A 12,046-nucleotide genomic window follows, 5' to 3' on the forward strand; every position below is an offset into this window, starting at 1 on the left:
GGGTGGTTTATAGATAAATAATAATAATATTAATATCACCTCAGGCAGCAGTAATAGAGAAGCCCCAGGACGAACTACAAGTACCATTATCACCACACACCTGGGTGCAGTCCCCTCTATAACCTCTGTGGCCGTATTTACCTCAGGAAGAGGGAGAGATATTACCACTCGGCCTGTGACACGATATATCTCCATTTATTCATCATAACCTCCATCCTCCCTGATATCCGCTCACTACAGGCTGCTACATATATATATATATATACAGCTCAGCTACATGTACATTACACATATACAGCTCAGCTACATGTACATTACACACATACAGCTCAGCTACATGTACATTACACACATACAGCTCAGCTTCATGTACATTACACACATACAGCTCAGCTACATGTACATTACACATACAGCTCAGCTACATGTACATTACACACATACAGCTCAGCTACATGTACATTACACATATACAGCTCAGCTACATGTACATTACACACATACAGCTCAGCTACATGTACATTACACATATACAGCTCAGCTACATGTACATTACACATATATACAGCTCTGCTACATGTACATTACACATATACAGCTCAGCTACATGTACATTACACATATATACAGCTCAGCTACATGTATATTACACACATACAGCTCAGCTACATGTACATTACACACATACAGCTCAGCTACATGTACATTACACACATACAGCTCAGCTACATGTACATTACACACATATACAGCTCAGCTACATGTACATTACACACATATACAGCTCAGCTACATGTACATTACACACATATACAGCTCAGCTACATGTACATTACACACATATACAGCTCAGCTACATGTACATTACACACATATACAGCTCAGCTACATGTACATTACACACATACAGCTCAGCTACATGTACATTACACACATACAGCTCAGCTACATGTACATTACACACATACAGCTCAGCTACATGTACATTACACACATACAGCTCAGCTACATGTACATTACACACATACAGCTCAGCTACATGTACATTACACACATACAGCTCAGCTACATGTACATTACACACATATACAGCTCAGCTACATGTACATTACACATATACAGCTCAGCTACATGTACATTACACACACATACAGCTCAGCTACATGTACATTACACATATACAGCTCAGCTACATGTACATTACACACATACAGCTCACCTACATGTACATTACACACATATACAGCTCAGCTACATGTACATTACACACATACAGCTCAGCTACATGTACATTACACACATACAGCTCAGCTACATGTACATTACACACATACAGCTCACCTACATGTACATTACACACATATACAGCTCAGCTACATGTACATTACACACATACAGCTCAGCTACATGTACATTACACATATACAGCTCAGCTACATGTACATTACACACATACAGCTCAGCTACATGTACATTACACACATACAGCTCAGCTACATGTACATTACACACATATACAGCTCAGCTACATGTACATTACACATATACAGCTCAGCTACATGTACATTACACATATACAGCTCAGCTACATGTACATTACACACATACAGCTCAGCTACATGTACATTACACATATATACAGCTCAGCTACATGTACATTACACATATACAGCTCAGCTACATGTACATTACACACACATACAGCTCAGCTACATGTACATTACACACACATACAGCTCAGCTACATGTACATTACACACATACAGCTCACCTACATGTACATTACACACATATACAGCTCAGCTACATGTACATTACACACATACAGCTCAGCTACATGTACATTACACACATACAGCTCAGCTACATGTACATTACACACATACAGCTCACCTACATGTACATTACACACATATACAGCTCAGCTACATGTACATTACACACATACAGCTCAGCTACATGTACATTACACATATACAGCTCAGCTACATGTACATTACACACATACAGCTCAGCTACATGTACATTACACACATACAGCTCTGCTACATGTACATTACACACATATACAGCTCAGCTACATGTACATTACACATATACAGCTCAGCTACATGTACATTACACATATACAGCTCTGCTACATGTACATTACACACATACAGCTCAGCTACATGTACATTACACACATACAGCTCAGCTACATGTGCATTACACACATACAGCTCAGCTACATGTACATTACACACATACAGCTCAGCTACATGTACATTACACACATATACAGCTCAGCTACATGTACATTACACACATACAGCTCAGCTACATGTACATTACACACAGGGCTCTGCTGCAGGCATATATAACACACATACACAGCTCTGCTCCACACACATCACACACACACAGCTCTGCTGCATACACATCACTTCAGCTCATCCAGCACTGCAGAGTCCTGCATACACTGAGCAGCAGCCCCTGATCATGTGACTCCTCCTCCTCCATGTGACTGATCACATGACTGTGACATCATTGCAGGTCCTGGAAGCACAGGGGAAGCACACGGCTCCTGTACAGCTCTGCAGGCGGCTTCCTGTCCCGCCCGCTCCCTGCCCACAGTATGTACTAATGCTGGGTCACTGCTCACCTCTTATACTTTTTCTTCCCGTTCTTTATTATACATTGTATCCTCTACTTTCTATTCATCTCTCCAGGATCCTCTGCTGATATCTTCTATATAAGAGACCGACCCATCAACCATGGAGACAGACAGAGACAAGATGGCCGAGAGGATAATAACCCTCACCCTACACATACTCTTCCTGCTTACTGGGGAGGTGAGGGATTCTGGGAGTGATGTCATCATGACATCATTCTTATCTATGGAATAACAGATGGATAGGACTGGAGAGGTGAGGGATTCTGGGAGTGATGTCATCATAACATCATTCTTATCTATGGAATAACAGATGGATAGGACTGGAGAGGTGAGGGATTCTGGGAGTGATGTCATCATGACATCATTCTTATCTATGGAATAACAGATGGATAGGACTGGGGAGGTGAGGGATTCTGGGAGTGATGTCATCATGACATCTGTTATCTATGGAATAACAGATGGATAGGACTGGGGAGGTGAGGGATTCTGGGAGTGATGTCATCATGACATCATTCTTATCTATGGAATAACAGATAGATAGGACTGGAGAGGTGAGGGATTCTGGGAGTGATGTCATCATGACATCATTCTTATCTATGGAATAACAGATGGATAGGACTGGGGAGGTGAGGGATTCTGGGAGTGATGTCATCATGACATCATTCTTATCTATGGAATAACAGATGGATAGGACTGGAGAGGTGAGGTATTCTGGGAGTGATGTCATCATGACATCATTCTTATCTATGGAATAACAGATGGATAGGACTGGAGAGGTGAGGGATTCTGGGAGTGATGTCATCATGACATCATTCTTATCTGTGGAATAACAGATGGATAGGACTGGAGAGGTGAGGGATTCTGGGAGTGATGTCATCATGACATCATTCTTATCTATGGAATAACAGATGGATAGGACTGGAGAGGTGAGGGATTCTGGGAGTGATGTCATCATGACATCATTCTTATCTATGGAATAACAGATGGATAGGACTGGAGAGGTGAGGGATTCTGGGAGTGATGTCATCATGACATCATTCTTATCTATGGAATAACAGATGGATAGGACTGGGGAGGTGAGGGATTCTGGGAATGGATGGAGTGATAGTAATGTGTCTCTCCATACACAGGATTACACAGTAGTGAAGAAGTCCTCTAGTGGGCGCTGTGGGGCCCCTGGGTGTGAAGGATGGGGAAGAACCCTGAGCCCAATCCCGGGGCCCCTGATACATGAGGAAATGGAGGAAGAGAAGATCCTAGAAGTCACCAACAAGATGGTGGAGCTGCTGAGTGGAGAGGTGAGACTGTGGCTGCTGGGAATGCTGGGACATTATACAGTAACACCACTGGAGGGGTGGGGGGGATGACTGTGTGATCATTGTGTGTGTCAGGTTCCTATAAGGTGTCAGGACGTGGCGGTCTATTTCTCCATGGAGGAGTGGGAGTATGTAGAAGGACACAAGGATCAGTACAAGGATGTGATGCTGGAGGATCAGCAGCCCCTCCCATCAGCAGGTAATAGACAGGACTATATACACACCTCCTCTCTGTATTATCTGGATGGAAAGAATGAATTCAGTCTCTGTATGTGTTCCCTCCAGTCAGATCCAGTAAGAGAACAGCACCAGAGAGATGTCCCCGTCCTCTTCTCCCACAGGATCAGGATCAGGTAGATGGAGATGTTCCCTATGATCTGTACATCCCACCTGACTTCTCCTCCTGTCTGATGACTTTTACAATATTTCTCTCACATCTTATGAATCAGGGGGAAGATCTAATTGAGATCAATGCTCCAGGTGTGACAGTAAAAGAAGAAGAGACAGATGTGAGCGGTGATGAGCAGTATAAGGAGAACATCACTACAGGGAAGGATCTGAGTCATAATATTGCTATGGACAAGATAGTAGAAGAAGAAGAAGTGACAGTTGACAGCAGTGATGAGCAGTATAAGGAGGAAATTAATACATGGAAGGATCTGAGCCATAATATTGTTATAGAGAAGATAATAATAAAAGAAGAAGAGACAGATGACAGCAGTGATGAGCAGTATAAGGAGGAAATTAATACATGGAAGGATCTGAGCCATAATATTGTTATAGAGAAGATAATAATAAAAGAAGAAGAGACAGATGACAGCAGTGATGAGCAGTATAAGGAGGACATCACTACAGGTAACCGCCCAGGTGAGTAGTGACCACTAAATGCAGAGAACAGTCACACATTCTCCTCAGTCACCGGCTGTAACTATTCTGTGGGGAATATTATAAGTTCTGTGTCCTGTCAGTTTTCCAGCTATATAATCATTCAGCCTAAATTCTAATATACAGCACAGTCCCAGCGGACAATATATCACTATCAGTCTCCTGCTGCTGCATCTATAGTGACTGTCCTCATCTTAGGCTCCAGTGCACACAGAGCAAAAGTGGCGGAATTGTCCATTGGTGTGTTTCTTTGTTAACTCATTTTATTGACAAGTAAAGTCAGAAATAATAAAGCATACAATACAGAAAACATCTCCCAGTAATGGTAACATGGCATATAGCATCAGTGGTACAAATCCCAGATATATGATGGTTAAACAACAACCAAGTTACAGTCACACAGTATAAATTGTACAACAGTAATCTGCTCCTCACTCCAGCAGTGCAAATCGACATGGGATGTAATCACAAGCAGTTATGTAATATACTCACTTTTATATATTTATTTTTGTACAATTCTGTAGTTACATACGGCCGAGCTGTGCTCCGTGTTCCCTTCATGCCGATACATGTCGCAGCGCTCACAGACATGGCTCAGTAATGTTCAGCCAGAACTTAAATGCTGGATTGCTTGTTACTAGAATCGAGAATTTTTCAATGCAGAGTATATGACCCCTCATGACCTTTGACCATTACACTTAGTGTAGATGCAGGAAAGGCCTCCGACAAGACCTCATGGCCCTTTATTCCCACCACTATTCAGCGTAGACGGTTTGGTCCTATATTCTCCCAATATGTTATAGCTTCTACACAAACTGACCGCAACTCCAGTTTAATTAACAGACTTAAGGGACAAATCCAGCGCTGATACAAAAAAAAAACACAATCATGAACATAGTTTTTACACTTACCATCCCTCCTGCTGCTTGCAGGTCTCTGAAGCTCCAGTTGGTGTCTTAATTTCTCCATCACTTCCTTGTGTGTCTAAGCCCCGCCCCCAACACACACAAACACTCCTCTCTCTCTTAAGTTGTGATCTACCCCCAGTAACGCCATGCTGGTTGGGGTCCAGCAGGTTATTGGTATGTAGGGGGTCTAAACGACCGCAACGAGTATGTAATTCTGCCGCCCTTAACCCCTTCTGCTCCCGCCCGACTCCCGCTCTGTATATATATTACCTCTCCTCGCTGCACGGGTCCGGCGTCCTGCTCTCCCACCCGGCCAGTGTGTTGCCCAGCCGCAGCCACTGATTGACTGGACGGAAGAGCAGGACGCCGGACCCGTGCAGCAAGGTCAGGTAATGTATGCTTACAGCGGGGGAGCAGAAGGGGTTAAGAGCGGCAGAATTACATACTCACTGCGGTCATTCAGACCGCAGCGAGTATATAGTGTGTGGGAACTGCCAGGACCTGCCGGACTCACAGTTAGAATTTCGCTACGAGTCCATTTGTGTGAATATACCCTTACTGCTGGTGTACTAATAACCCCTGCCCTCTGCATGGAGCTCTGCACATTTTCCTTTCCTACTTGATTGCCAGCTGGAGAACAGAGGTCAGAGGTTATCAGTGCAGTGAAGGAGAGATCTCTGTCTTCTTTGTTAACCTTTTTTTGTGTTGCAGCATGTACGTAAACATTGGGTCACTTACACACTGCAGTACATAAGGGGTTAAGCAGAAGGACACACGCTCTTACCTTCTCCTCTGGGCCCCATAGCAACTGCCTACCCTGCCTCTATGGTGGCTACGCCACTACTTATAGACACTTTCTGACTCTATGTATAATGGCTGGACCATCGGCAAATAAAGCACTTGTTGCGTCTTGTCCCCCCCCCCCCCCCCCCAGTCCTCTCAGTCTGTAAGCTCTCGCCAGCAGGTCTCTCACTCCCTTTGTATCTTTATTTATATATTTTAATTATTTAATACTATAGTTTGTAAATGTAACCTCTGTATTCTGTGTGTAAAATAAAAAAAAAATGCTGCAGAATCTGTTGGCGCTATACAGATAAATATTATTATTATTTTATAGAAATTTTTTTTTTTTTCAATTTTAGAAGAGATTTTTTTATTTTTACTGCTAAGGACGTCATCTCCCCGTCCTCCAGCTTCTAGATTCTTCTCCCTGACACTTCCTGTGGATGGGAACAGATCTGATCATTCTTATGTTACATAAAAAAGAGTAACTTTCCATGTCTGCAATATGTTTAAGCTTCTATTACTGGGAAATAAGAGAAATGGTGTTTTCTCCTTTGCAGATGATTCTACCAGGAGCTCAGGGGGACATCAGATCTCCTCAGAGGATCATATCACACAAGATACATATGAGGAGCCGTCCACTATCCCAGATACACCTTCAGCCCCTCACAGCAAAGATCTCTCATCTCATCCTGTTATACAAGTCCCATCTTCTGCTCCATCACAGCAAGCTGACATTTACAGAGAAGACGATGAACATCAAAGAGAAAATACAGGAAAGTCTCAATTTTCATGCTCACAATGTGAAAAATGTTTTACTCATAAAAAATATCTTAAGAGACATCAGATAATTCACACAGGGGAGAAGCCATTTTCATGTTCAGAATGTGGAAAATGTTTTAATCAGAAATCAGATCTTGTTAAGCATCAGAGAACTCACACAGGGGAGAAGCCATTTTCATGTTCAGAATGTGGAAAATGTTTTTCTGACAAATCATATCTTGTTACGCATCAGAGAACTCACAGAGGGGAGAAGCCATTTTCATGTTTGGAATGTGGGAAATGTTTTAATCAGAAATCATATCTTGTTAAGCATCTGAGAATTCACACTGTAGAGAAACCATTTTCATGTTCAGAATGTGGCAAATATTTTACTCGGAAATCAAATCTTGTTCAGCATCAGAGAATTCACACAGGGGTAAAGCCATTTTCGTGTTCGGAATGTGGGAAGTGTTTTACTGAGAAATCAATTCTTCTTAACCATACATACATTCACATGAAGGAAAAGCCATTTTCGTGTTCAGACTGTGAAAAATGTTTTACTCGGAAATCAGATCTCGTTCTGCATCAGGGAACTCACACAGGGGAGAAGTCATATTCATGTTCGGAATGCGGGAAATATTTTACTCGGAAATCACATCTTGTTACGCATCTGAAAATTCACACAGGGGAGAAGCCATTTTCATGTTCAGAATGTGGCAAATGTTTTACTGGAAAATCAGCTCTTGTTAGGCATCAAAGAAGTCACACAGGGGAGAAGCCATTTTCATGTTTGGAATGTGGGAAATGTTTTAATGATAAATCACATCTTGTTAAGCATCAGAGAATTCACACAGGGGAGAAGCCATTTTCATGTTCGGAATGTGGGAAATGTTTTAATGATAAATCAGATCTTGTTAAGCACCAGAAAACACACAGAGGGGAGAAACCATTTTCATGTTCAGAATGTGGCAAATGTTTTGCTGGGAAATCAGTTCTTATTTACCATCAAAGAACTCACACAGGGGAGAAGCCATTTTCATGTTCAGAATGTGGCAAATGTTTTACTGGAAAATCAGCTCTTGTTAAGCATCAAAGAACTCACACAGGGGAGAAGCCATTTTCATGTTTGGAATGTGGGAAATGTTTTAATGATAAATCAGATCTTGTTAAGCATCAGAGAATTCACACAGGGGAGAAGCCATTTTCATGTTTGGAATGTGGGAAATGTTTTAATGATAAATCAGATCTTGTTAAGCATCAGAGAATTCACACAGGGGAGAAGCCATTTTCATGTTCGGAATGTGGGAAATGGTTTAATCGGAATTCAGATCTTGTTAAGCATCAGAGAACTCACACAGGGGAGAAGCCATTTTCATGTTTGGAATGTGGAAAATGTTTTAATGATAAATCAGATCTTGTTAAGCATCAGAGAATTCACACAGGGGAGAAGCCATTTTCATGTTCGGAATGTGGGAAATGTTTTAATCGGAAATCAGATCTTGTTGACCATCACAGAACTCTCAAAGGCGAGAAGCTATTTTCACATTCGGAATGTGGGAAATGTTTCAATTGAAAAACTAAAAGGGAGGAGCCACAATGAGGTAAATGAATATAAAGAATTCTAAATGATTATGAAGGAAAATCCGCATTTTATGGTAAAATAGTTCTGTGAATAGTATTAGTTACTGTACTCACTGCACTTCCTGACAGCAGCTCCCTGTGTACCCCATAGAGCTATAATCATGCTCCTCTCCTCCAGGCTGTGCCGTCCTGCTCTGTGGTGATTCTGTCCATAAGATGGCCGTGCCCATGCCCCTCCCCCAGTGTCCTCCATAGACACATACAGGCTTTAATGGACCACAAATAACATATTTTGGACACTATAAGACACATAGAGGATGGAAGTAATAGAGAGGAGCAGCTGGAGGGGAAAGAGGATAGAAGTGTTGTGTGCAGGAGATGGTGTCATACTACCTGCTGGACCTTTATTCCATTCATCATATGGAAACAGTGACTACAAACATAAGGGAACAGTCCTAAAGCCTGGATAAAAAAGAAAAATAATTCTATCAACATACACTGCTCAAAAAATACAGTGACCCCTCAGATAACCCCTCCTAGATCTGAGGGAATGAAATCTTCTCAGTGATACTTTGTTCTGGACAAAGCTGAATGTGCTGACAACAAAATCCCACAAACATCATCACTGGAAATCCCATGTATTACCCAATGGCGGCCTGGATTACAGTGGGAAAACGCCCTCCAGGCTGATCCAACTTTGCTGTAATGTCTTTAACCCCTTAAGGACCGGGCCAATTTTCACATGAGCTGTGAAACCAGAAAAAAATTAACTGTGTGATGAAATTGGAAAAAAAAGCAATTTTTTTTTTAATTTGGAGAGGTTTCGTGTTTACACTGTTCGCCCTAGGGTAGAACTGACTGGTTGTACATGTTCCTTTAGTTAATACGATTGCAACAATATGTAAATTGTGTACCTTTTATTTTATTTTATTTAGTTGCTTTTAAAAAATTAAAAAATTTTTGGGGGGGCGGTCCTCCTACTAGAAGACCAGGGATGGGGGAAAGCAACCATTTAAATTTAGCTGTCAATTTTGACAGCTGCATTTAAATGGTTAATTGCCGCGGTCCCGGGCTGCAGATAGTGAGAAGTTGGCCATTAAGTGGTTATTACTTTGGGTAAAAACATTGTAATCCTTAAAATGGCTTTAGCTTTGTAACTGCTTCTAGAAGAACGAGAGAAATGTTGGCAGCCTGCCGATGAGAAAAGCACCATGAACCTACATCGTAGCCATAACACAGACATAAGAATGAGACTGTTATATAAACAATATATGGTAAACATCACGTTGTGCCCGCCTGACTGTGCAGGACAGGAATCTACTGACCATCTATGGAGTAACCAATCAGAGTGTGACATGTATGTGTCTTGTGACTTGAAACCCCACCTGTATTAAGCTTATATAATTTCATGTGAAACCAAATAAAGCGTGAGTGCACACTCCTAACTCAGCTGAGAGAGGAGGTTATACCGTCTTTTTGCCTGGTGTCATATCCTCGTCGCTAGAGCTCAGCTTACTTAATTTGGACAGGGATAGTCACTTGGGAACAAGGGAGATGAAAAGCAAATCTCACCTTCACAATAGCACCAGAGATCGTTGTGTTCAGAGCAGGGTTGCCACACGACCCCCCTCTGAACGCCTTTAACCATAGCGTACATTTACGTCCTTGGTCCTTAAGGGGTCAAACCAAGTAAAAAGAAAAGGCTGAGTATTGTGTGTGGCCTCCACGTGCCTGTATGACCTCCCTAAAAGGCCTGGGCATGCTCCTGATGAGGTGACTGATGGTCTCCTGAGGGATCTCCTCCCAGACTTGGACTAAAGCATCTGCCAACTCCTGGACAGTCTGCTGCAACGTGATGTTGGTGGATGGAGGAGACATGATGTCCCAGATGTGCTAAATGGGATTCAGTTTTGGGGAACGGGCGGCCAGTCCATAGCTTCAAAGCCTGAGGTCTAGCATTGTCCTGCATTAGGAATCCAGGGCCAACTGCACCAGCATATGGTCTCACAAGGGGTCTGAGGATCTCATCTCGGTACCTAATGGCAGTCAGGCTACCTCTGGCAACACATGGAGGACTGTGCGGCCCCCCAAAGAAATGCCACCTCACACCATTACTGACCCACTGCCAAATCGCTTGTGCTGAAGCATGTTGCAGACAGCAGATCGCTCTCCACGGCGTTTCCAGACTCTGTCACGTCTGTCACATGTGCTCAGTGTGAACCTGGTCTCATCTGTAAAGAGCACAGGGCGCCAGTGGAGAATTTGCCAATCTCATGTTTACCATGATCCAGACGTGTCAAACTCAGGCCCTCCAGCTGTTTTAAAGGGGTACTCCGGCGGGGGCACTTTTTTGATAGGACCAGCGGCGGGTCCCGCATCGCGGCGCTCCGGCCCCTGGTTCCCAGCCGCTTCCTGGTGTCTGACGCCAACCGAGACGCTACGTCTCAGGTCCGCTCAGTCACTCAGTGAAGGAGGTGGGATCCGTGTCAAGTCCGCTCAGATCCCGCCTCCTTCACTGACTGGCTGAGCGGACCGGAGACGTAGCGTCTCGGGCGGCGTCAGACACCAGAAAGCGGCCGGGGACCAGAGCACCGCGATGCTGAACCCGCCGCTGGAACCGGGGAGGTGAGTGGTCGTCTTTTTCCTCAGCCACCCCCTCCCCGGTCCCATCAAAAAAGTGCCCCCACTCCGAAGTACCCCTATAACCTCTTAAGGACATAGGACGTACCGGTACGTCCTATGTCCTCATTAGCACTTCAAAGCGGGGCCGCGCGGCGGCCCCGCTTTGAAGTGCCGCGATCCCGGGTGCCGCGTGTAGCCCGGGACCGCCGCTATTAGCGGGCACGGTCCGATCGCCGTGCCCGCTAATTAGCTAATCGGAGGCAGCTGTCAAAGTTGACAGCTGCCTCCGATTACCGGAGGCAACGTTTCCCTGGTGTCTAGTGGGGGAGATCGCTCCTCCGGGACCTTGTCCCGGAGGAGCGATCTCCGTTACTGATGCCGGCCGGGGACGCGTCCAAGATGGCGCCGTCCTCGGCTCGGCACTCGTTTGTTTCCGGCTGCAGCAGCCGAAAGCAAACGAGTGCCGATCTCATGGATCTCTGCAGCATATCTATGCTGCAGAGATCTCAATGAGAGATCCAAGTGTATATACT

General features: G+C 43.9%; 1 protein-coding gene across 3 annotated transcripts in view; it reads left to right on the forward strand.

Moving 5' to 3' along the window:
* Positions 1–10,364, forward strand: part of LOC138786841 (zinc finger protein 585A-like) — a 28,205-nt gene extending 17,841 nt beyond the window's left edge. The window contains exons 2-3 of one of the 3 annotated variants that reach the window (XM_069963913.1): positions 7,409–7,612; positions 7,853–10,364. In XM_069963913.1, the coding sequence (XP_069820014.1) occupies positions 7,409–7,612; positions 7,853–8,883 (1,235 nt within the window). In that variant the 3' untranslated portion in view covers positions 8,884–10,364. Of the gene's footprint in view, positions 1–7,386 lie in introns of all 3 variants that reach the window. The other 2 variants (XM_069963912.1, XM_069963911.1) reach the window with 2 other exon arrangements.
* Positions 10,365–12,046: the final 1,682 nt, after the last annotated feature.

This window comes from Dendropsophus ebraccatus, chromosome 3 (assembly GCF_027789765.1).
Source record: "Dendropsophus ebraccatus isolate aDenEbr1 chromosome 3, aDenEbr1.pat, whole genome shotgun sequence".
Classification (NCBI taxonomy): Eukaryota; Metazoa; Chordata; class Amphibia; order Anura; family Hylidae; genus Dendropsophus; species Dendropsophus ebraccatus.